General features: G+C 47.9%; 1 protein-coding gene across 1 annotated transcript in view; it reads left to right on the forward strand.

Moving 5' to 3' along the window:
* The window catches only part of syne1b (spectrin repeat containing, nuclear envelope 1b), a gene marked incomplete at its 5' end in the record, with an annotated part of 448,744 nt that overhangs the window by 233,662 nt on the left and 187,874 nt on the right, over window positions 1-27,208 (forward strand). Inside the window, 3 exon segments of the mRNA XM_084310306.1 lie at window positions 5,977-6,102; window positions 7,671-7,847; window positions 12,889-13,154. Coding sequence (XP_084166432.1) covers window positions 5,977-6,102; window positions 7,671-7,847; window positions 12,889-13,154 — 569 coding nt within the window.

Consider the following 27,208-nt stretch of genomic DNA (forward strand, 5'->3'; position numbering starts at 1 on the left):
CAGCTTCACTATCCTCCTCAGCTGGATCCTTGGGATCATCTTGCTGAGTCTGGGGACTTGTAGTCCCCCGTCCCTCGACCTGGCATACAGGATGCCATTGGTTGTTGATGCCGGAAGGTGGAGCCATTCTTTCAGGGCCTTCCGAATCATCTTGTCCAAGTTATCCAGACACTGGCGCTTCGCCATCCCGTGGTCCGCTCGGTAGAGCAGTCTGGGGATTAAGTGTTCTTTCAATAACACCAGTTTTTGGAAGGGTTTGATATTGGCCTTCCCCAGCCGAGCCAGCCACTCAGCTCCCTGACCCTCCAGCATCGGGTCCCTGACACCCGTCGCCGGGTCAATTTCCATCCCGAGGTACCTCTCCGACTTGCCTGGAGCTATCATGGGCAGCTCCTTCCCGTCAATCATCCACCTCTCACAGTCATTGATCTTCATCCCGCTTGCACCATGCTCGATTAGAAATCCGTGGCACTTGCTCGCATTCACCTTCAGCCCTGTGGCATCACAGAACAGCTCCAGGATCTTCAAGTTTAGTTCCATATCTCTCCACTTGTTCCCTAAGATGATGAGATCGTCGGCGAAGGCCAGGGAGGCTATCTTCCCCTCACCGACGTTCACCCCTCTCCCCTTTGCTTCGAGGGTCATCAACAGGGGGTCAATCGCTATGTTAAACAGGAGAGGCGATATTGGATCGCCTTGTTTAACCCCCACCCGCATCTCGACAGTACACACCTTTCTGTTGTTCTTGGTCAACGTTGTCGAGCATCCCGAGTAGGAGTCCTTAATCGTCTCCAGCATATGCTTATCAATTCCTCTTTGTTCCAGCGCCTCCATGATATGATCGTGGGACACTGAATCGAACGCTTTCTTGAAGTCAATCAAGACCACACCCAGCGATGTTCTTCTCTTTTTGCATGATTTTATCATGCTGTCGAGTAGCAGCAGGTTCTCGGAACACCCTGCTGCCTCCACAAAGCCCTTCTGCCTCTCGTCGATCGGGCAGGCCTCTTTCACCCTCCTATTCAATATTGAGGAGTAGGTCCTCAGGAGGATTGAACTTATCGTTATAGGTCTCCATTGACCTATGTCCTTCAACTTTTCTTTGTCGTTTGCCTTAGGTATCAGCGTCGTTCTACTCTTCTTGAACGACTTCGGTATTTTCCCATTGTACAACATTGCAGTGTATAGGCGGGCGCACTTGCTCCCATCCTTGTCCCAAGCCTTGATCTGTTCAACAGTCGCGCCGTCCCATCCAACTGCGGAGTCAGTCTTCAGGGTCCTTCTGGCGTTGTAAACCTCTTCTGGGCGTATCGGTTCGGAGAATATGTCATTCGCTGTTTGCTTATCCGAGGAGAACCCCTTGAGGCTTGAAGTCCTCTCCTCGCCTTCCCATAGGTCACGGTAGGCTTTTTTAATTTCTTTATTGTCCACCTCACAAGAGATGGACCGTACATCTTCCAGGATATATGTGGCTAGGTCAGCCTTGTTCTTTTTGAACTTCTCCTGCATCTCCTCGTATATCCCCACTTTATCAACTGTACTGCCCACGGCTGGGCCTTTCCTCATGTCTAGTACCTTCTCCTTCGCCCCCATCTCTTCGAGGGCTGCACTCAGTTCTCTTTCCACCTCCCCCTCCGTCAGGACCGCGTATTGGAGGGAGTCTGAGGAGGCGTTCGCTGTCTCTATGTTACGCAGTAGGTCAACCTTGACCTGACTTGGCAATTCGACCCTGGGCCAGGGGGTGTTCAGAAGGGCGGGCAGGGATTCAATATCCTGCCTCTCCAGCCCCTCTGCTTTTCTCCTTTTCTTCAGGATCCTTATCCTGTCCCTTATCTGATTTTTAGTCAGACCCAGCTTTGAGGAAGCCCTCCTGTAGAATCCCTTGGTGCCCTCTTCACGGAGTAACATCTCCTTTAGGCTATTCACTTTTTCAGCGTCCCAGACCTGATGCACCCGTTGGCTAGGAGTCTTGGCTCTTGACTTCCTAACCGCCTTTGGCATGGCTTGCCACTCTATTTTGTGCATGGTCTTCTTGTGCTGGGACAGGCTTCTTTGTACTCTAAACCTTCTATCGCAGTGTTCACACTGCAGGTCACCCTGGTTCGCTGCCACCTTCCTCGCCTCTGCACCCTTGCTCTTGGGCGCATGGCATGCGATGGGCTTGAACGATGTACTCTTCTTGTCGCAGTGTCTACACACATACGTTAGTCTTATCTTATCATGCTTGCTTCTGTAGTGTTTGTTTGCCTCTGATGCCTTCAGTAGGACAGCATTACAGAGCACACACTTCTGAGCAGAGAACGGGACCGGGATTGCCACTCTCTGCCCACTCGTCATGTCTTCGCTCTCCACACCGAGGATGGTCGTTTCAAGTCCTTTGCCATCCTCCTCTTCCTCTCCTTCACCGTCCCCACTCCCCACACCAGCTGCACCTGGTGTGAAGAGTCTTTTCCTCAGGCTTGGGTCGATCGCCTGCTCTCTCTTTCTCTTCTCATGTCTCTCCCTCTCCCTTGGCGTTAGTAAAGGGGAGCCACAGGACGGCGTTGCAAGCAGCCCATAGAATCTGTTTGACCCTGTGACCCTGCTCATCCTTCCATGTCCCTGTGAAGACCTTCTCAGCACCCAGAAGCTCTTCTTCCTTGGGGTAGCTCGTCCTCCTCCGCTCCCTCCTGGTGGTGTGCGAGTTGGGGACTTCGAATCCATTCCTATCTATTTGAATCTAATATTTTATTTTACCTAAGTAATGCTCTTAACCTAATGTCTGTCTCCTGAAATCAAACTGACTCATCTCTGGTGTCAGTGACACGCTCAGGGGCTCGGGGCGATTCACTTTCGAGCCCCATCGGGGGTGGCCGTGTCACTGGGCCACTCTCTCTTCTCTCTCTATCAATAAAAGTGTGTGATTCCCCCTTGGACTTGGAACCATCCAAGGGCCAGGCCAGTCTCCACACCTACATTGTCCCCCACTGTGAGCCTGTGTGCAGGGACTTTTTTATTTTATTCTCACTAGCCTCAATCACTCAATCTTTAACTAAACTCTTAGATTTTTTCACAGACTATTAAACTCCCTATGTAGTCTATAATTCTGGGCAGTACCCATAGTCAGACTGCCCAGGACCCAATTTTTAAGTCCCCTCCTGAGGCCTTGGGGCAACAGCCCCCGGCCCCCCTGCTGGGAGGGTACTTAAGTTAATTGCTCTCCTTTGTTTACTCTGGGAGCAGGGCCATTCTGAGTGCTGCTCTGCCAGCCCCCTCCTTTGCAAACCCCCCTCCACTTTTTGGGATTATCAGAGGGCTGGAGAGAGCCATCTCTCCTTTCTTATTTTTAATGTTCCCAATCGTTCCAGCTCTTCACGATTCTTGGAAATTCTTTCCAATTTTTCTCACATCTTTTTCTCATTTCCATGGTCAGTACCCTGAGTTAGACTGACCAGGATTTGCTACTTCCTTCCACTACAGAGGTCTGGGTTCAACTGTACCTAGTCCCCTCCATGAGGGACCCCCAGCCAAGCGTCCTCTTTCGTTCCCCAAGGGGCCTATGCGCTCCAGACATCTCGATTCTCGCCTCAGACCTCCTTATCTCTCTCTCACCCAGTGCCACTGGGGGTCACTGGGTCAAGGGGAGCTCACCAGTACCCCCTGAGCTTAGGCGAGTACTGGCCCCCTATTTCTCAATCCGACACAAACCTGCACAGTGTTACTTGTCTTCTTTCCTTTCAACATTGGGAATATTATATTGATTTATTACTGCCAAACAGATTTAGTCAGAGTATTTTCGCCACTCCGTCCGTATTCACGGTACAGAGTGTTTCCAGTAGATACCACGGGGAGGTATACTCTGATGGGGAAGCGCCCTCCATGGATTTTGCAGGGGGGGTCTAGGCTGGCACTCTATTTGCGGCACGGCCCAGGCAGGTAAGTCCCTGCTCAGTCCATGCCAGGCTTTAGCAAGGCTCTTTTGACTTTGTGGGACCTCCGACTATTTCTGCTAACCAGTTTGCTCTGCGTCATGAAACGGTGTCTGCACACGTCCCACTAACTCCCGCAGAATAAATTACCTTAAGAGAGTCATAGTTACTCCCGCCGTTTACCCGTGCTTCATTGAATTTCTTCACTTTGACATTCTGAGCACTCGGCAGAAATCACATCGCGTCAACACCCACCTCGGGCCTTCGCGATGCTTTGTTTTAATTAAACAGTCGGATTCCCCTGGTCCGCACCAGTTCTAAGTCAGCTGCTAGGCGCCGGCCGAGGCGACGCGCCGGCACCCCCGTGAGGAGGCACCGACGAGCACCGTAGCTGGGGTGATCCGCGAGAAGGGCCCGGCGCACGTCCAGAGTCACGGCCGACGACCACCATACCCCAACCCCTCCACCGACCCGCCTTCGACCCGGCCGCCGGACACCGCCCCGCACGGCCTCCGCGAGAACCACGCCGAAGCGCGAGACCCACGAAGACAACACAGAACGGGCCGACTTCCGAGCTTCCGGCGGCGGAGAGAGGAGGGCGATGGGTCGACTGCTCCTCCAGCCGCGGCACGAGCCCAGCCCCGCTTCACACCTCAGCCCGACCGACCCAGCCCTTAGAGCCAATCCTTATCCCGAAGTTACGGATCTGATTTGCCGACTTCCCTTATCTACCTTGTTCTAACATGCCAGAGGCTGTTCACCTTGGAGACCTGCTGCGGATATGGGTACGGCCTGGCGCGAGATTTACACCTTCTCCCCCGGATTTTCAAGGGCCAGCGAGAGCTCACCGGACGCCGCCAGAACCGCAACGCTTTCCAGGGCACGGGCCCCTCTCTCGGGGCGAACCCATTCCAGGGCGCCCTGCCCTTCACAAAGAAAAGAGAACTCTCTCCGGGGCTCCCGCCAGCTTCTCCGGGATCGTCTCCGCCACTCCAGATTCGGGGATCTGAACCCGACTCCCTTTCGATCGGCCGGGGGCGACAGAGGCCATCGCCCCTCCCTTCCGAACGGCGTTCGCCCATCTCTTAGGACCGACTGACCCCTAACCATAACCCTACAAACAGAAATATTTGGAATCTTTGATAGATATGTTGAGTTATGTTCATAGTGGTATCCATAAAAAATAATTCAAATACATAATAATAATAATAATAATAATAATAATAATAATAATAATAATAATAATAATAATAATAATAATAATAATAATAATAATACTTGTATAGCACTTTTCATACAGAAGTTGCAGTTCAAAGTGCTTCACAACAGTAAAAAATACAGGCACAAGCGAGCATAAAAAAGATAGAGGTAGCAAGGTGAGGTTAATCACAGTGTTTCACATTAGGATCTAGCATCGCAATAGGCCTCTCTGTTTACAGTTTCATTAAGTAATACAAATAATAAAAATAGAATAGAGTAAAAAAAGTTAAAAAAAAAGTGCGGTTTGATTCAGTTTAAAAATAGGCAAAAAATTATGAAAATAGAACGGACATAAAATAGTTCTAACATACAACAGGGTATCTAACATACAACAGGGTATCTAACATACAACAGGGTATCTAACATACAACAGAGCAGTGCATCAGTTTTGAATTACAACAGAGCTCTTAAAATTACAGTGCATAGGAGGCAGTGAGATCAAATTAGCATAGAACCGACACATGAATTTGATAGGAAGTGTATAAAAGTAGGCAGGGTAAGAAAAGTGCAGGTAAAGTACAATTTGTGTCAGGATGTCCCTGATGTTTCATTTAAATGCCTGAGCAAAGAAATAGGTTTTAAGCTGTCTTTAGAAGATGTCTAGTGAGTTGGCTTCCCTGATGTTTTTGGTAGTTTGTTCCACAGTTTTGGGGCGTAGTTGATAAGGGCTGCATCACTGATCCTCTTTTGACTGTTTCTGGGAGCCTCTAGTAGTCCATCAGCTGATGATCGCAGTGACGTGGAGGCTGTGATACAGGTCTGTAAGAACCAGTGGTGTCATTGTGATGAGTGGTTCTTGTGTCCTCAGGTGAAACACTACCGGGCCCTTCAGGAGCAGGCCAGCACCTACCTGGACCTGGTCTGTTCCGTCTGCGACCTGTCTGACGACGCCGTGAGGGTCACCGCTGCGGAGGTCCAGAGGGTCAAACACACGGTCAGTAAGAGATCATCACTCCATCACACACTGTGTGTTTGTTTTTAAGAAGAGTTGTATTTATATTTAATATTTATTTTAATTAATTATTTATTTATTTTTACTCTGGTGTTTAATTTTCTGTGAATATTGCTTGTATTATGTACCGTTTACATTTCGTACAATCGTCGTTTCTGTAAATGAGGGAAACCTCAGAAGCTTACGATTTTAAATAAAGGTTGAAATTAAAAATGAAAATAAAATATGCACAATCATTCCAGTCAACGGTCTTTGATTTTGACAGTGACTGAAAAGGTACAGGCTGAAGCATAATGCCTACGCATGCCTGTCCTATATTCTTATCAAATTAAGCCTCCAAGACAAAAGCAAAGATTAGCTAAATAAAAATCTGTAACCTTCAAAAATAGCTGTACAAACCTTTTATTTTTTTTAATCCCTTTCTTAGCTTTTTGAACAGTAAACGTACAAACATCTTTTCTAAATCATATTTTCTATCCTGTATTGAAAATAAACGTTTTGCACATAATCCAGGAGTAACGTTGCGTTTAGCTCTGTACTGTATTATTTGCATTATTTTATAAATAAAGTGTATTGTCTTTAATCCGTGTACTTTGGACCAAATCTCTGAAGTCTCTCTCTCTCTGGAAGGTCTGTGACTCGGTGCTGATGAGGGTGGAAGGTCTGTGACTAGGTGCTGATGAGGGTGGAAGGTCTGTGACTCGGTGCTGATGAGGGTGGCAGGTCTGTGACTAGGTGCTGATGAGGGTGGGAGGTCTGTGACTAGGTGCTGATGAGGGTGGAAGGTCTGTGACTAGGTGCTGATGAGGGTGGGAGGTCTGTGACTAGGTGCTGATGAGGGTGGAAGGTCTGTGACTAGGTGCTGATGAGGGTGGAAGGTCTGTGACTAGGTGCTGATGAGGGTGGCAGGTCTGTGACTAGGTGCTGATGAGGGTGGAAGGTCTGTGACTAGGTGCTGATGAGGGTGGAAGGTCTGTGACTAGGTGCTGATGAGGGTGGAAGGTCTGTGACTAGGTGCTGATGAGGGTGGAAGGTCTGTGACTAGGTGCTGATGAGGGTGGAGGGTCTGTGACTAGGTGCTGATGGGGGTGGAGGGTCTGTGACTAGGTGCTGATGAGGGTGGAAGGTCTGTGACTCGGTGCTGATGAGGGTGGAAGGTCTGTGACTAGGTGCTGATGAGGGTGGAAGGTCTGTGACTAGGTGCTGATGAGGGTGGAAGGTCTGTGACTAGGTGCTGATGAGGGTGGCAGGTCTGTGACTAGGTGCTGATGAGGGTGGAAGGTCTGTGACTCGGTGCTGATGAGGGTGGCAGGTCTGTGACTAGGTGCTGATGAGGGTGGAAGGTCTGTGACTAGGTGCTGATGAGGGTGGAAGGTCTGTGACTAGGTGCTGATGAGGGTGGAAGGTCTGTGACTAGGTGCTGATGAGGGTGGAAGGTCTGTGACTAGGTGCTGATGAGGGTGGAAGGTCTGTGACTAGGTGCTGATGAAAATTACCCGCCGATCCTTACTCTCCGTGACTTGTGTTACTTCCTACTCGCCGCTCTGCAGATCGAGGGCAGGATGTGCAGCGCCCAGGTGCTGTCGGAGGGCTGGAGGGAGATCAAGGAGCAGAAGCAGGAGCTGACGGGCCTCTTCCAGGACACGGAGCAGCAGCTGCTCAGCTCCTCCAGGCGGCCGGCGGAGCTGGAGACCAAGATCGCCCACAACATGCTGTCTCAGGCCAAGGTGGGGGGCGCCACGAGGTGTCCTACTGTGATTTGATTTGATTTTTATTTGTCTCGAACATAGAAACTTAAAACAAGTTTAAAAAACTAAAAGGTAAATAGTCAAAGACTATTTCCATACAATAAGGGCGGGATCGACAAAGAATGGATTGCACGGTGCTAATTGCACCCTTACTTACAATTCATTATGCATTGAAAATGGGGGACCCTGATGTAAACAAGACGAAAGTCTTTCTCTGGTCTGCATCCCCTTAACAATTGTGTGTATTGAGCCGTACTGTATTGTACACATTCTGCAATCTGTTAACACTTTCCGTGCCATTCACGAGATTTCTCTGTTTTTTTTATAGGTGGTTGAATGCCACTCACGAGATTTCTCTGATTTTTTTTTTTTTTTTTTAGCGATCTGAAAAATTATTGCATCACCCGAGCCTACCCGAGTATAGCCGAGGGGCGCCGGCGATCACTGTGGAAAAAAGCGCCCCCTGTCGTCTCCCAGATGACATAAGTGATTTTGGAATGGACTCAATGAAAATGAATGGGGAAAAAAATCCGGTACTCCACATTTTCCAGTTCACTGATCCAGCCGGGGTTACCACAGTTCATTCTGGAACCTCAGATCCCCGTTGATCATGGAGATCTACAGTATAGCGTTGGATCCATACACGTATCGATTTTTTCGAATGGTGATCAGGAATTGGAATATACCAGTTGGATACCATCTGATGTCAGGTAAGGACTCTATGTTATCAGTGTTAGGATAATCAGAGTAAGTTTGATGAAGTTATAAGCTGTTTTGTGAAATGTCCTCTTTCGGTTTCACTGTAAAAGTCCGTGAGGAAATCAACGGAGCGATTATCAGTGCGCGGCCATAATGTGCTTGCGTGCACGTATAATATTGATCATCTAGCGTTTATTTGAAAACTATTCATAAAAAGGCCGACGAATATCAACGTTGTGGAATATTCCACTAAAATACGATTTTCATAGAATGCTCCAGAATGAGCTGTTTTTTATATCAAAACGGGGGCTTTTCTAACTGGGGGCTTTTCTAACTAGCTCTGAAACGGAAACTATGCGATAAAAAAACAATCTGCCTTCACAGCACTGACTGGAAAATAGTCTTTGATAATGCGATGGGCAGATTAGACACATAGTCATAATTTAAAACATAGATTAGGCGATATTAACGTTAACATTGGCGCCGATGGTGGCATTCAGCCGGTAAAACGGAAAACCAGGCGTGGCGCTCAAAGTGTTAATGACATTTTCAATCAATCAATCAATCACTGCGTCTTGTTTACATCAGGGTCCCCCATTTTCAATTCATAATGAATTGTAAGTAAGGGTGCAATTAGCACCGTGCAATCCATTCTTTGTGGATCCAGCCCTAAGTGTACGAGAAGGAACAGGGGGAAGTAAAAAAAACGTATCAAGCCCCTTCCTTACAATATTTTACATTATAATTTAATACAAATACAAATAATATAACAAATAATAAATTTAATAAAAGTACAGTTTTTTATATATCCAATTATCCAAATGAGAAAAAATATGTATTAGGCAGTCACATTTCTGCTCAAGCTCCTCTCTCTTATACTGTATGTGTCCATAAGTGCTTGTTTATAGCTACCTTTAAATTGATTGATATTTTAGCTTAATTTTATACTCGCATCCAGACCATTCCAGAGTGATACCCCACAAACTGCAATGCACATACTTCTAAGAGTTGTACTTGTTTTAAAGCTAATGTCCCTCTAAAATTATAAACACTCTCTCTAGCCATGAAATTTTTTTGAATGTTGCTTGGTAATTCGTTTTTTATTGTCAGAAACATAATTTGTGCAGATTTGAATTTGATTAAGTCCATGAATTTTAATGCTTGACTCTTTACAAACTGACTATTTGTGTGATCTAAATATCCACCATGTTACTTAACACAGCATGCTGTCTCACTGTGTCTCAGGCCAAGGTGGGAGCGGCACCGAGAGGTGATACGCCAACATTGGGGAGATTAGCTTATGTCTTCTCCAGAGACAGACAAGAAGATAGAGACTAGTTTCCTCTCTGTGCGTTCAGTAGAAAGCTATCTGGCTGCACGTTAGCCTAGCTTAGCACAATGAATGGAAGCGGACAGTGCCGGTTAGCCTTAGGCATACAGTAGGTGTTTATATGATTTTTAGTCCCAAGGGTTAAATTATTCTTGTGTTCTAGATAATCCACAAATAAAAGTACCAAAGTATGGTTTGAAAAATTTATTTATATATCTTCTGCCGTAGATATGTTTTGGTTGTAACGTCACCTTAACACTTTCAGTGCCAGCAGGGGGTGTCCTAGATACCCTGTTGAGTGCCAACGTTCTATTCAATGACAGAGCGATCACATTTGTGAATGCATAAACTATATCTTAAATTATGGCTATGTGTCTAATACGACCGTCGCTTATCAATGACTTGTTTGCAGTCAACATTGTCGAAACGGATTGTTTTTTAATCGGTTCATTTCCGTTTTATACCATTTGAAAAACGCTAGTTTCTTGAAAGTTTCAGAAAAAAATTAAGATTCCACATGAATCGCCCTTTATGAATTTATGAATCGTTTTCAAATAAACGCTAGATTATCAATATTATATGTGTACTTATGCACGCTATAGAAGCGGGCTGAAAAATCGATTATCTTATTTCCTGATCGCACACACACACACGTACACACACACACATACACACATACACACATACGGGACACATTGATATATCTGTGAAAATAGCTCTGATTATCCCAAGACTGGTCAAATAGATTCCTTACCTCAGATCAGATGTTCTCCAAAAAGATTATTCCAATTCCTGATCGTCATTCCAAATATCGATCGCGTTTATTGATCCAACGCTGGGTGGTCGAAACATATATTCTCCGCTGTTCTGATGGTGGGCGATGACTGGGATCGTCTCCGGTTACATGCCTGACAAGTAAAATGTGGAATCCGGATTCTTTTTTTACCATCCATTTCATTCAGTCCAATCCAAAGGTTGCAATACCATCCGGAGAGACGATAGGGGGCGGTATTTTCCCAATTCGAGCTAAGAGAGAGTCCCAGTGGCAACGTGAGGCTAGATTGATGAAATATTAATGGAAATCGCTAATAAAAAAACGGTTGGCATGAACTAACAAGATTTCCCGTCGTTGGCACTGAAAGTGTTAAGGATATTTTTCTGAGTGCTTGAGATGCCTGCTGCTCTCACGGCAGCAATTCAAAGGGGCTCAAAGAAATGTCACTACCAGAAGATTTTTCAATATTTGTATCAGCTTAGGAGCAATTGTTTGTTTATGCAGATGATTCAAGATTAGTATTGCATTGCAGGGTTCTGATAAACACCATAAAGTAGCCTATACTTAATTTACTTTTCATTACTTTTCTCAGAAATGTTCAAGTTGTCAAAAAACCACAGTATTTTTATGATCATATAGTTTACATAAGAGAAGAACATGACCACTATGACCAGACAAGCTACGTCAGGCCATCTAATGGCACCTAAACCGAGAACAAATCTACTAAAATCTTCTGTGACTTACAGAGCTATCATGGAATGGAACTCATTGCCGAGCTACTTCGCTGAAATAGAATCCAAGGCCACCTTCAAGAGGAAGTTAAAGTGCCATCTACTAACGAGCATGCACTGAGCCCTTATGGCATAGCGGTGAAAACCAATTGACTGTTAGTTGTATTTAAGTTGATGGCAGTGAGTGCTGCTCAGGAAGCACTATTTATTTGATTTTAATTATTTGATTTGAATACTTTTTACTAATAAATATCTTGTACAATATCATCCTAACTGATATTGATAATGATGTAATTGATGATGTAATTGATGTTGATGTTGATAATGATGTAATGTATTGAATATTGTTGTATCGTTGTGTGTGCCGGACCCCAGGAAGAATAGCTTCTGTCAAGTGCAAAAGCTAATGGGGATCCTAAATAAACATAAACATAACCTCTTCAGTCGGCTTCGGTAGAGATAATCCCGGTTTAATCGGCATGTACTGTACTGTAAACAAAGTCACCGTCTCTACTACAGAAGGTTAACCATTTCACTACCACACTACAGACCGTCTGTAGTGTGGTAGTGAAAGGGTTAACCGTATGTAGTGTGGTAGTGAAAGGGTTAACCTTCTGTAGTGTGGTAGTGAAAGGTTTAACCTTCTGTAGTGAAAGGGTTAACCTTATGTAGTGTGGTAGTGAAAGGGTTAACCTTATGTAGTGTGATAGTGAAAGGTTTAACCTTCTGTAGTGTGGCAGTGAAAGGTTAACCTTCTGTAGTGTGGTAGTGAAATGGTTAACGTTCGATAGTGTGGTAGTGAAAGGGTTAACCATCTGTAGTGTGGTAGTGAAAGGGTTAACCTGTAGTGTAGTGGTGAAAGGGTTAACCGTCTGTAGTGTGGTAGTGAAAGGGTTAACCGTATAGTGTGGTAGTGAAATGGTTAACCGTCTGTAGTGTGGTAGTGAAAGGGTTAACTGTATGTAGTGTCGTAGTGAAATGGTTAACCTGTAGTGTGGTAGTGAAATGGTTAACCTGTAGTGTGGTAGTGAATGGGTTAACCGTCTGTAGTGTGGTGGTAAAATGGTTAACCTGTAGTGTGGTAGTGAAAGGGTTAACCGTATAGTGTGGTAGTGAAATGGTTAACCGTCTGTAGTGTGGTGGTAAAATGGTTAACCTGTAGTGTGGTAGTGAAAGGGTTAACCTGTAGTGTAGTGGTGAAAGGGTTAACCGTCTGTAGTGTGGTAGTGAAATGGTTAACCGTCTGTAGTGTGGTAGTGAAAGGGTTAACTGTATGTAGTGTGGTAGTGAAATGGTTAACCTGTAGTGTGGTAGTGAAAGGGTTAACCGTCTGTAGTGTGGTAGTGAAAGGGTTAACCGTCTGTAGTGTGGTGGTAAAATGGTTAACCTGTAGTGTGGTAGTGAAAGGGTTACCAGATGTAATCTCAGCGGGTGCACCAGATGTAAAGGGTTGACCAGATGTAATCTCAGCGGGTGCACCAACAGGAGTTCAGCCAGCAGCTGCAGTCCAAGCAGAGCGTCCTGACCAAGATGTCGGAGAGCGTGGGCCGGCTGACCGGGGGCCAGGAGTCCCAGGAGCACGCGGAGCTGAGCCGCCTCGGCCACGCCTGGCTGGAGCTGTGTCACCACGCCAGCAAGCTGCAGAGCCAGCGGGAGGAGGACCTGGAGAGGGCCCGGGAGTACCATGCCTGCATCAGCGCCATGGAGGCCCTGTTCCAGCAGGTCTCCAAGGAGTGGGACAACCTGGCCAGGTGATTGATTTGATTTTTATTTAGTACATACAATTTATACAAAAGTATAAAAACAAGGGGTACAAGGATAACATGTGAAAGTCTGTCGACTTGTTTCCAACATGGTCCCAACATGGTCCAAAGAAGAATACAATAAATCACAAAGAAAGAGTTAAGACACAAAAAAGCAAATCAAAGACTCTTCTTCCTCCGCCAGCTTAAGAAATACAGAGTCAATAAACATCTCTTGCTCCGTTTCTACCAGGCCATTATTCAAAGCATCCTCACCTTCTCCATAACTGTTTGGTACAGCAATCTGGACACTCACTCAAAAAACAAACTACAAAGAATCATCAATAAATCCTCAAAAATAATCTGCACCCCCCTCCCTTCCCTCGAATCACTCCACCGCCAAATAACAATCAGGAGAGCCAGGAAAATCATCTCCGACCCCACTCACCCAGCACACCACATCTTCCAGCTGCTGCCCTCCGGGAGGCGCTACAGATCCCTGACCACCAAAACAACCCGGTTCAAAAACAGCTTCTTCCCCACTGCCATACGGACACTGAACTCCCTGTAGCACCCCCCCCCCCCCCCTGTAGTACCCCCCGCAACCCCCCTCACCTCTGCTGACATGGACATGGACAAACTCACAAACTCTGAACTGTATCTATGTAATTGTGTTTTCTTTTATGTACGCTGTAAGTGATGTTATATGTTCTATGTTTTTATGTTTTTATGTTGGAACTGCTATGAAACCTGCACTGAAACTAAATTCCACCAGCCTGGCTGGGTGGTCATTAAATAAATTGAAAATTGAAAAGAAGATAAGATAGATACAACAAGTAGATAAAATAGACAACACAATTTTCTGAAAGAGCCTCATTACAGCATGTCATGTTCCTGTTCTTCAAGAGTGGTGGGCAAGCACCCACTGCAACCTATTGTTGAAGACGTGGCTTCACACCCCTCTTGAAGAGGATGTCTGAGAGAGCGCACCAAAGCATACAACGACGGCCTAGAGGCAGGCAACATGAATGACCACAAGGTGGCGCGATACAACGTAAGGAGGACAGTGTCAGAGGCCAAACGACGCTACAGGGATAAAATTGAACTCCAGTTTGAACAAGCTGACTCTAGAGCTATGTGGCAGGGGCTCAAAACGATGACAGACTACAAAGGCGCCTCCCTCAAACTGAACAGTGACATCTCCTTAGCAAATGACCTCAATACCTTCTATGCGAGGTTTGATGCTGGTAATAACAACACCAGCTCACAAGCCTCGGCAATGGGGGGGGGGGGGGTCGGCTGCTGATGGAGGCGCAGTGTTCAGGGTAACAGAGCATGAGGTGAGGCGGACCTTTAAAAAAGTGAATATCAGGAAGGCAGCAGGTCCAGACGGCATCCCCGGCCGCGTCCTAAAAGTCTGTGCCGACCAACTGGCCCCAGTATTCACTGACATATTTAACCTGTCCTTAGAACAGGCTGTCATCCCCACCTGCCTGAAGAAGTCCACTATTATCCCTGTACCCAAAAAATCCAAGCCTGCTTGCCTCAACGACTACCGCCCTGTAGCTCTCACCTCCATAGCCATGAAGTGCTTTGAGAAGCTAGTAAAGGGCTACATCTGCTCCTCCCTCCCCATCAACATGGACCCCCTGCAATTTGCATACCGCCCCAACAGGTCCACGGAGGACGCCATATCCCATGTGCTGCACACAGCAGCATCACACCTGGACAAGAGGCAGGGGAACTATGTGAGAATGCTATTCATCGACTACAGCTCGGCATTCAATACCATAGTCCCCTCCATACTCATAGCCAAGCTCAGGGACCTGGGCTTGGGCTATGACCTCTGCCAGTGGGTCTTGGACTTCCTGACTGGCAGACCCCAGGTGGTGAGAGCAGGCAACTGCACCTCCTCATCCATCACCCTCAACATAGGGGCCCCCCAGGGCTGTGTTCTGAGTCCCCTCCTCTACTCCCTGTACACACACGACTGTGTGGCTCAGCGGAGTAGCAATACAATCGTCAAATTTGCTGACGACACAGTGGTGGTGGGCCTGATCTCTGCCAACGACGAGAGGGCCTACCTGGAAGAGGTCAAGGTCCTGGCGGGATGGTGCCAGGAAAACAGCCTCTCCCTGAACGTCAGCAAAACAAAGGAGATGATTGTGGACTTCAGGAGGTCGGGGGTCAAGGACTACAGCCCCCTCAGCATCGACGGGGCACCGGTTGAGAGAGTCAACAGCTTTAAGTACCTCGGAGCCTACATATCCGAGGACTTGACATGGACCACACACATTGACAGTGTTGTGAAGAAGGCACGACAACGCCTCTACTTCCTCAGGCGCCTAAGGAAGTTCCAAGTCAGCCAGAAGATCCTTAAGAACTTCTACTCATGTACAATAGAGAGCATATTGACCGGCAACATCACCTCCTGGTTTGGGAATAGCACTGCACAAGACCAAAGCAGACTACAAAGAGTGACACGTTCAGCCGAACGCACAATTGGAGGGGGGCTCCCCACCCTCCAGAACATTTACTACAAGCGTTGCAAGGGCAAGGCTAAGAGAATCATTAAAGACTCCAGTCACCCGAACAACTGCCTCTTTGAACTGCTGCGGTCAGGCAAGCGATACAGGAGTCTCAAGGCGAGCACAGAAAGACTCAGAAGAAGCTTCTATCCCCAGGCCATCAGGCTGCTAAACGAACAATGAATGAACACTACACAACAACAACCACCAAACGCACATAGCACACACATCCACACGCACACACTCACTTTAAACAAACACACTGTAGCACCCACTCCACACACTTATAGCACACACCCACTTTAAACAAACACACTGTAGCACCCACTCCCCACACTTTATATTTATGGATGAAGGATTGCACTACAACTCGTACACCTTACTGTAAATTGTACCTAAAATTGTACCTCATCCCATTTCTGCTTTGCACTAGATAGTACTGTACATTAGTACACTGCATAGTATTGTGTATTGTATATTATATGGTAACTCAGAACATTGTACATATGTCTATACCGAACACTGTGACCTCATTTTCTTCTTCTAAATTCATGCTATATTATGTTATTATGTTATTTGATACTATCTTGTCTAGCACAGTCTCTGGAGCGTAACAGTAAGAAGCATTTTGTATGAAAGTATTCTGTACTTCTGTATGACAACTATTAAAGAACTTGAACTTGAAGACAGCAATAGTGGGGGAGTTTTGGATGGCCCTGGGCCGAGAGTTCCACAGCCGGCAGGCTGTAGACAGAAAGCCATTCTGTGAATAGGAACCCTTTCTAGGCTCATAAACTGAGAGCTGTCCAGACCGTAACTGTCGTCCGTGGACCTGGCCACGCAGGACAATGCGAGAGCATAAATAACTGGGGGCAGATCCATTTAACATTTTATACATATGTCCCAGTTTCAGAAAGGAGACCCTCTGCTCCACAGGGAGCCATCCCACCTCATTGAAGTGACATGGCTCAATATGGGTTTGTGGTGGCAGATTTAGGACCAATCGTATGGTCTTATTTTGGCTGGTTTGTAGCCTGTGTTTACTCTCCACTGTAACACCACTATACCAGTACGTACATGCATAATCATATTGGCTGATGATCATGCAGTTGGCAAGCAATTTCATAGTTTCCAGTGATAAGAACCTCTTTTTTCTGTGCAAAAATGTCACCCTTGTGTTAACTTTTTTGATCACCTTCAGGGCCATTGTTTTCCCTGTGAGTGTTTGGTCGAGGTCTGCACCTAGGTATTTAACACAGTCTCTAGACTCGACACTGAAGCCATTACAGCTGATCTCAAGTCGGGAACATTCCTTTAATTTATGTTTTGAGCTGAATAGAATTGACTCAGTTTTTCCAAGGTGAATCGATAATCTGTTGTCAACTAACCATTTGTGAAGGCTTTCCAGCTCCCTACTGAGACCGGCTTGAATTTCTGCTGTGTCGTCTCCAGACACCAGAAGTGCTGAGTCGTCAGCATACAGTAGGAGTCTGCAGGATACTGCAGACACCATGTCATTAACATATAGTGAAAAGAGCAATGGAGCAAGGATGCTGCCTTGCGGCACCCCACATGTTATTTCATTATATGAAGATGCAACACCATTATGTTTACAACCTGGGTCCTCCCAGTCAAGTACGACCTGAATCATCTCACCGACCCATCGTCCATCCCACAGGCTTTGAGCTTCTCAAGCAGGATCTGATGGTCAACAGTATCAAACGCTTTCTGCAGGTCAATCAGAACCATGCCAGTTCGTTTGCCACAGTCCATCTGGGTTCGAATATGGTCAGTGAGATCAATCAGGCAAGCATCAGTAGAATACCCAGGGCGAAAGCCAGACTGGAATTGATAAAGGAGATCTGTCTGTTTAAGAGAATCTGATATTTGATTAAATATGACCTTCTCAAGAACTTTGGAGATGACGCTGAGAATAGAAACTGGACGATAGTTTCCTTCGTTGGTCCTATCTCCTTTTTTGTGTAGTGGAACCACTCTGGCACATTTTAAGTTGTCGGGTACGATACCCTGTTTCAGTGATAGGTTGATGATATGTGTTAGAGGTTCACTAATCTGGTTTGCTCCGTCTTTGATAAACCTCACTGGTAAGCCGTCTATTCCAGTAGCTTTGTCCTTGCCTAGGGTATTGATCGTTTTTTCTACCAGAGCCATGTCCACTGGTTGTAATTTGAAGGAAACTTGTGCAACCTTATCTGAATAATAATTAAATACATGACTACTACCAAACTGTCCAGTGGGTTCGGGTAACTTCTTCACAAGTGTTGATGCCACTGTAGTGAAAAAAATCATTGAATTTTTGGGCCACCCTTGCACTGTCAAAGCAAATTTCATTATCAATATCCAACCCAATCTTTGAAGAAGCTGAACAATTGTTTCTAATGGGAGCCCCCCTAGATTTATTTTAGTTTGCCAAAGTTCTTTGGGGGAGTTTTTCACTTCTTGGAATTTTGTTTTGTAGTATTCTGTTTTGGCCTTTTTTACCAAGCTGGTTACTCTATTTGGCATGTGTAACTGAGGGGTACAATTCCCTGACTGTATTACTAGATATGATACTTACTACCACTACCTTTGTACTTAATATTCGGCCACCCAGTACTCGGCATAAATATATTATGATGAACACTGTCACGTAGATGAAACGGATCCAACACAAATGTACGAATTAGAAATAGGTCTTTATTTCTACACAGCGATGGTGTGTAGAGCAAGCACTTAATCAAATCAATCACATTTATGAATGGGAATTAGTATGCACTTTTATGGCAAGAGTATTCGTCGGTATATCAATAGAGAATGTCCAATCTCTGAAGGCGCAGGTGGTACATATACGACCTGGAATAGTTTAAGGAATAACAGCAATGATACTTTAATGATTATATACTGGATACACTAAGGGGGGGTTAATCCGGTCGCTTGTAAGCCGACAGGAGTAGGAAGGGGGGGGGGGGGTAGAATCCGGCTGCCTCATCCGGCCAAGGGTATCCCAGGTGAACCCACTGTAGTGCCGTTCAATGCGCCGGCGATCCTTGGACCACAGATGAAAGCAGGTGGACTCTTTGTGGGCCGGCGTCCTCCGGTCCACGGGGGAGAGACGTGAAGCGACCTCGTCTTGCAGAGCGTCTCCTCACCTTGCGTCCTCTCCAGGAGGGGGGGTTCCAACACACGGCAGTGTCGGGGGTCTTTATCCATGGAATAATCAACGTATACAAAGCATAATCCGTGCCGGGGAAGGCGGGCTGTCGTCGGTAGAATAATCCGGTATACAGGTCCACTCGCTCGTCGGCTCTGGGGCTCCTCGGGTGCAGCTTCACGTGGGGTCAACCACCCTGGATAAGCAGCCAGTTCTCTGCCCGAAACGATGGGGTACTGACTACGGTAGTATTCTCACCGTACGAAGCACTATATATTAACAGACTATTATTAGCTTAATAGACTACGTCCAACTCGACGATATAGTGCCAAATATGACTATTCAAATATTAATATACACGATGTCTCAATACCGATGGTAGGCGAACTTGGCCTTACTCCCACACGTGGCGTCGCGGGGAGGCTTTACGTCTGTGACTCTATTGGAGGGTAAGAAACTGGACTGAAAAAGAAGTCCTACTTTAGTAGCGCAGTATATATACGCACTATGAACAAATAGTCCCATTAGTGGTGCGGTAGCCAGATTCCTACGCGGAACTAGGACTTGTTCGTACATGTTGAGCGGTACGTTTGAACTGGGTCTGGGGGGTATGGCAGCCTGGCACCAAGGTCTCGACCAATAGTAGAATGGAGACTATTATGGGATGTTCAGTAGGCTAGAATGGATATTCAATGCATATTGTACAAGGAATATACAAGGGATATCAGGGAATATTAGAGAATATACAAATACAATTAAATATATATATATAAATAAATATATATATTCGGTTTAATCTGGCCCTTCACAACAGCCACCCCCTGATTGGTCCCAGACCTAATCAGTTAAACAGAGACAGATTAATCGCGTTGTCTATTTACACATAAGGGTTTGCTGTAGGGGTCAGTCAACTTCACAAAGTCATAGGGTTATAGGGTCATGGTCATCATCGATTGTGTCTGGGAGTCGGGGCAGTTCTATGAGCCTCGCCACGGGACGGGTGTAAGTGCGACCCTGGACAAGCACTTCAGCTGCTCGGACCTTGCCGTCGGCACCGGTGATCACTTTGCTTACGCGGCCGGCCGGCCACATAGCTCTGGGCAGTGATTGATCAATAATCATGACGACTGTTCCTTCTGTCAAATTGTCTCTCTCCTTTACCCACTTCTGGCGGGTCTGTAGAGACGGTAGGTAGTGCAGTAGGAAACTGCTCCAAAACTTGTCGGCTAATACTTGGCTGTACCTCCACATTCGTCGGCCGTTCGCTTCTTCAGGCCGGTACATTGTCTGGGGTAATGCAGGATCTAGCCGCCCCATCAGGAGTGTGTTGGGGTCTGCGGAGATAACAGTGCTCAATCCACAGAACACAGGCTTCTTATTCTCAGCCTCCTCCTGACTGGCTTTCCTCGGGATAGGCGTGGGCCACTCTCCTTCCGGGAGCCTTAGGAATGCGGGGCCGTCACTGTAGACATTGCGACGGGTGAGGTCATCCAGGGGCATCCCCCGGGTGATGACGTCAGCTGGGTTCTGTTTTGTATCAACGTAGCGCCACTCTGTTTCTCCGGTTAACTCTTCGGTTAAGTCTTGAATCTCGGTGACTCTGACTCCCACGAAGACTTTGTACTTGCATGAGTCCGATTTGATCCAGGCGAGTACTGTCGTGGAATCTGACCACAGGATTGTTCTAGACACCGGTATGGTGAGCTCACGTTGGATGAGCGTGGCTAGGTGCGCTCCGGCTAGGGCTGCGCAGAGCTCTAGACGTGGGATAGATTGTTGCTTGCGTGGGGCTATTCTCGAGCGGGCGAGGACAAATGCTGTGTAGATCTCTCCCCCCCTTTCTTGGGCCCGCAAGTAGGCTACTGATCCGTATGCGACCTCTGAGGCGTCACTGAAGACGTGTAAGTCCATTTTACATGTCTCTGGCCTCACTGTGGGTGGGAAGTAGCTTCGGCGCATATTAGCGCCTGGGAGTGAGTGGAGCTCCATCTCCCACTCTCTCCAGGTGGATGCAAGGTGTGCGGGAATGGGGTCGTCCCAGCCCTGGTCCTTGTCCCACAATGCTCGTACAATCATTTTTGCCCTGGTGGTGTACGGTAGAATACATCCTAGCGGGTCATATTGTCGGGCGAGTGTTGTGTACACACTCCGTCTGGTGGTCGGCGCCGCCGCCGGCCTTCCCTGCTCCGTAGTCAGGGGCTTGTGTCTGTAGTGAAGCGAATCTGTTTTGAATCGCCACACCAATCCCAGGGTCATCTCCTGGGCTTCTCCCGGGATTGTAGCCATCCAGGTCTCGCTGCTGGCTGCCTTGTCCTCGGAGGAGAGGCTGCGCAGTACTTGCGGATCGCTGCTGGCCCACTGCCTGAGATCAAAGCCGCCTTTGATCAATGAGGCGCGGAGTTTAATCAGGAGAGCCTCGGCTTCTTCCTGGGTTGAAAGGCTTTGTAGACAGTTGTCTACGTAGAAGCTGTTCTTTACGCTGTGTCGGACCTCTTCGTCCGCTGCTGGGTCCTCTGCTACATGTTTCTGTAGTGCAAAGGTAGCACAGCAGGGGCTGCACGTCGTTCCGAAGGGGAGGACTTCCCATTGGTAGATGGCTGGGTGCTCATCTCCTGGCTTCTCTCTCCATAGGAACCGTAACAGGGGCTTGTCCTCCTCTACTAATCTCACCTGCAGGAACATTCCTTTAATGTCCCCGCTGATGGCCACCTTTTCCTGGCGGAAGCGGAGTAGAACGCCGAGTAGGGAGGGGCCGAGTGTGGGACCGGGCAGTAACTCTTTATTCAGATTTTGGGATCCGATCTGGTAGCTGCAGTTAAATACTATGCGGTCTTTACCGTTGTGATGGACCTTGTGGTGAGGCACGTACCACGATTCAGTGGTCTGGTCAGCCTCTTTAATGTCCATCTTTGTGACGTGTCCCGCTGTGATGAGCTTCTCAATCTCAGCGCGGTATACACTCTCTTGGGCGGGGTTCTTGGCTAAGCGCCGCTCCGTGTTCAGCAGGTACCGTTCTGTGGCGTCTGTCTTGGCGTGGAAAGTAGGCATTCCTTCTCGCCGCAGGAGTGGCGTGGCGTATCTCAACACGCCGTTGACCGGGACTCTCTTGGTCCCTGTCTCGAGGAGGTGAATGGCGTAAATGTCATCTTTAGAGCGAATGTCTTTCTTTCCGTTCTTAAAGGGCATTTGTTCCAAGGTCCATAGCCGCTCTACGTGTTGCAGGAGTGCGGTTTCTCCCTCCGTGACTCGGGAGTGGAGACATCTAGTGGCTGTACTTCGGTTGAGAGATTTGGCGAGCGGGCCTTGGAGAGTCCATCCCAAACGGGTCTCGACTGCTGCAGGACAGCCTCGGGGTCCGGTATGAACCCGGTCTATCGGGACAATGAGGTCTGCATGGTCGGAGCCTATCAACAGGGTCGGCATAGCATTGTCTATGAGCGGGATCGGTAACTTGCGCAGATGTGCATATTTCTCCATCAGCTTGGCGACGGGGTATGTGTACCGCGACAGTCCTATTTCTTGGCTGGTGAAAGCGTCTGTAATCTGGTACCGTCGCTCAGGCTGGCCGCTTACTGCGATAGAGAATGAGACATTCTCGCCCTTTATCGTCTTCAAATCTTGTCTTATTGTCCGAATTGTCATTTGGGTTTCGCTTCCCCGCAGCCCTAGCTGGGCCGCAGCGGAGGCGAGCAGCAGGGTCTTCTCTGACCCGTCATCGAGGACGGCGTAAGTGTCCAGGACTTTATTCTGGTAGCTTAGTGTCACACGCACTACTTTTAGGAGTACTCGGGCTCCACTGCTGCTGGCGGGATCGATGTACATGACGCTCGCTTTGCTGCTGGATGGTGCGGGTGAAGGGCGCCGTCTGTTACTGTCGTGAAGTATGTCCAGATGGGCTCCATCGCACTTGGTGCACCTTTTCTTTAAGCGGCATTCGGCTGCCATGTGTGAGCGCGCACAGCGAAAACAGCGCTTGTTGGACTTTATCCATTGACTTGCTTCCTCCGCGTTCAGCTTGGGGAAGGAGTCACATTGCGCTAGCCAGTGTTCTTTCTCACAGTAGGGGCACACTATCTTCCACTTCTCCGTTCTGGAGGGGGTACTGTGGCTCCTGCTGCTCGGTACTGACTCCGATTGGTGCATCACAGTCACCGATCTTCTTCCATCTTTTAGTCGTCTGGTTCCTTCTCTGGAGCCAGGGGTGCTCCGTCCGAATGTATCTAGCCGTAGGCTGCTGACTTCTCTCGCCAGGAAGTCTGCTAGATCGAGGAGGTTCGGTTCGGGGCCATTCGGGTCTCGGTGGTCTCTCTGTCGCCTAAAACGCTCCTGTCGAGCGGGCGGCAGCTTCTCCAAGATCCTTTCCACATTTGAGTTGGCGTAAAGTTCATGCCTCCCCTTCTCTCTCTGCGCTCCCAACATCCCTACCAGGGACTGCACTCTGATGGACAGGTCGTCCAGTGCTCGATTGTCTATTGCTGGGGGTAAGCGGTCGATGTGTCGGATCTCCTGGATCACGTAATCCCATATGCGCCCATACCTCTGGTCCAATGCTACCAGCGCTGCTGTGTATGGGGTGGTGGAAGTCGCGTAGGCGAGCGCTATATTATGTGCGCGGGGTACCTTTAAGTGCTTCAGTAGGATGGCGTATTTATGGCGTTCATCCAATACATCCACCAACATGGTCTCCAGACACATGCGGAGTTCTGTATACTGGGCCCGGTTCTCTTGGGTGAAGTCGGGTACCATAGGCGTGCCAATGTATGACGCTGACTGTGGATACATCGGCGAGCGTTGGGGGAGAGGCCTCCTAGGCGAGTCTCCTCCCGCTCCTTGGTATGGGCTGGTACCGGCAGTGTACCATGGCCCGCTTGTCCAGGTGCTGTTCCTCGGTGCGGGTCGTGCGTCGTGCTCACCCGTGTATAGAGTCGGGGGTCTGTAGCGCAGCTCCGCGGGAGTATAGCCTGGGCTGTACCGGACCTCCTGGTCCGGTAGAGTACTGTGCTGTCGTCGGGCGTGGTTCTCCTCCTCTTCCTCTTCGTCTTCAGTTAGGTCATCCAGTGCTTGTAGTCTCTGGTTTAGCCTCTCCACAGGATATGCTGCTCCTTCCCGGTTGCTAGGTCTCGCTTGGACCGGTGGGGGGAGGTGGTCTGTGGGGGGTATAGACCTCGTCTGTTGGTCAAGTTCAGGGTTGTTTACTCGGCTAGGGGATGCCGCCCTGGAGGTGTGTCTAGACGAGTTCCTGGAGCCTCTGGCGGAGGGAGAGGGTGTTGTCCGTCTGATCAGCTGTTCTATTAGTTGCGCTTGCTGTCTGTCGCGCTCTGCGTCCCGTAGAGCACCAGCAGCTGCTCGCTGGCTGTCTGCTCGGTCTCGGGCCACATTCTCTTCCCTCTGAATGCGTCTTATTTCTAGACGTATATGCTCTTCTTCGCTCCGCTGCTGGATCTGCAGTCGGTCGCGTTCAGCAGCGGCGTTCAGGCTGATGAGGAAGGCCTGCTGTAGGGTCCTCTCTGCCTCGCTGGGAGAAGGCGGTTGTATAGGGGAGCCTTCCCTCGGGGTACTCCTTGCGGAGCCTTGGAGCTCTATCTCCACGGTGCTCTCCCCGTCTTCTTCCGTGCCGAGTTCTCTCTCGGTAGCGTTGTATTCCTCCCGGGACTCATCGGGGACTACTTCTTCAGTACTGGCGGGGTGTGAAGTCATGTCTGGTTCCCACTGGTCCCCACCGTGAACTTGGTCAGTTACATTAGAGCCCGTAGGGGCCTCTATGGTCGGGGTAGTCTGGGCGTTGGGGTTAGACATACTTTTACTTTCTAGTTTTACCGCGTTTACTGTTAGTAGAAGACTAGGTTGTTGACTGACAGCGTAAGCCTCTAAGTACTGAGGGAGCCGTCGTTCGCGCTGCGGGCGTTGGTTAGGAGGATCGTTTCGTGGAGTGTTCATCATAGGCCATTTCAATATTAATAACACTATATTAATATTACACTAATTACCATCCGGCTCGAAGGACCAATTGTAACTGAGGGGTACAATTCCCTGACTGTATTACTAGATATGATACTTACTACCACTACCTTTGTACTTAATATTCGGCCACCCAGTACTCGGCATAAATATATTATGATGAACACTGTCACGTAGATGAAACGGATCCAACACAAATGTACGAATTAGAAATAGGTCTTTATTTCTACACAGCGATGGTGTGTAGAGCAAGCACTTAATCAAATCAATCACATTTATGAATGGGAATTAGTATGCACTTTTATGGCAAGAGTATTCGTCGGTATATCAATAGAGAATGTCCAATCTCTGAAGGCGCAGGTGGTACATATACGACCTGGAATAGTTTAAGGAATAACAGCAATGATACTTTAATGATTATATACTGGATACACTAAGGGGGGGTTAATCCGGTCGCTTGTAAGCCGACAGGAGTAGGAAGGGGGGGGGGGTAGAATCCGGCTGCCTCATTCGGCCAAGGGTATCCCAGGTGAACCCACTGTAGTGCCGTTCAATGCGCCGGCGATCCTTGGACCACAGATGAAAGCAGGTGGACTCTTTGTGGGCCGGCGTCCTCCGGTCCACGGGGGAGAGACGTGAAGCGACCTCGTCTTGCAGAGCGTCTCCTCACCTTGCGTCCTCTCCAGGGGGGGGGGGTTCCAACACACGGCAGGTTGTTGACTGACAGCGTAAGCCTCTAAGTACTGAGGGAGCCGTCGTTCGCGCTGCGGGCGTTGGTTAGGAGGATCGTTTCGTGGAGTGTTCATCATAGGCCATTTCAATATTAATAACACTATATTAATATTACACTAATTACCATCCGGCTCGAAGGACCAATTGTAACTGAGGGGTACAATTCCCTGACTGTATTACTAGATATGATACTTACTACCACTACCTTTGTACTTAATATTCGGCCACCCAGTACTCGGCATAAATATATTATGATGAACACTGTCACGTAGATGAAACGGATCCAACACAAATGTACGAATTAGAAATAGGTCTTTATTTCTACACAGCGATGGTGTGTAGAGCAAGCACTTAATCAAATCAATCACATTTATGAATGGGAATTAGTATGCACTTTTATGGCAAGAGTATTCGTCGGTATATCAATAGAGAATGTCCAATCTCTGAAGGCGCAGGTGGTACATATACGACCTGGAATAGTTTAAGGAATAACAGCAATGATACTTTAATGATTATATACTGGATACACTAAGGGGGGGTTAATCCGGTCGCTTGTAAGCCGACAGGAGTAGGAAGGGGGGGGGGGGGGGGGGTAGAATCCGGCTGCCTCATCCGGCCAAGGGTATCCCAGGTGAACCCACTGTAGTGCCATTCAATGCGCCGGCGATCCTTGGACCACAGATGAAAGCAGGTGGACTCTTTGTGGGCCGGCGTCCTCCGGTCCACGGGGGAGAGACGTGAAGCGACCTCGTCTTGCAGAGCATCTCCTCACCTTGCGTCCTCTCCAGGGGGGGGGGTTCCAACACACGGCAGTGTCGGGGGTCTTTATCCATGGAATAATCAACGTATACAAAGCATAATCCGTGCCGGGGAAGGCGGGCTGTCGTCGGTAGAATAATCCGGTATACAGGTCCACTCGCTCGTCGGCTCTGGGGCTCCTCGGGTGCAGCTTCACGTGGGGTCAACCACCCTGGATAAGCAGCCAGTTCTCTGCCCGAAACGATGGGGTACTGACTACGGTAGTATTCTCACCGTACGAAGCACTATATATTAACAGACTATTATTAGCTTAATAGACTACGTCCAACTCGACGATATAGTGCCAAATATGACTATTCAAATATTAATATACACGATGTCTCAATACCGATGGTAGGCGAACTTGGCCTTACTCCCACACGTGGCGTCGCGGGGAGGCTTTACGTCTGTGACTCTATTGGAGGGTAAGAAACTGGACTGAAAAAGAAGTCCTACTTTAGTAGCGCAGTATATATACGCACTATGAACAAATAGTCCCATTAGTGGTGCGGTAGCCAGATTCCTACGCGGAACTAGGACTTGTTCGTACATGTTGAGCGGTACGTTTGAACTGGGTCTGGGGGGTATGGCAGCCTGGCACCAAGGTCTCGACCAATAGTAGAATGGAGACTATTATGGGATGTTCAGTAGGCTAGAATGGATATTCAATGCATATTGTACAAGGAATATACAAGGGATATCAGGGAATATTAGAGAATATACAAATACAATTAAATATATATATATAAATAAATATATATATTCGGTTCAATCTGGCCCTTCACAACAGCATGTGTCGATACTCATCGCCGCATTTTCGAAATGTTGCCAGAATTTTGTCTCTTAACCGAATTTGTTCTAAGATGTCTGAATCAATCCATGGTTTGGAACGTTGT

The sequence above is a fragment of the Notolepis coatsorum genome, assembly GCF_963971535.1.
Source record: "Notolepis coatsorum genome assembly, chromosome: 3".
Taxonomy (NCBI): Eukaryota; Metazoa; Chordata; class Actinopteri; order Aulopiformes; family Paralepididae; genus Notolepis; species Notolepis coatsorum.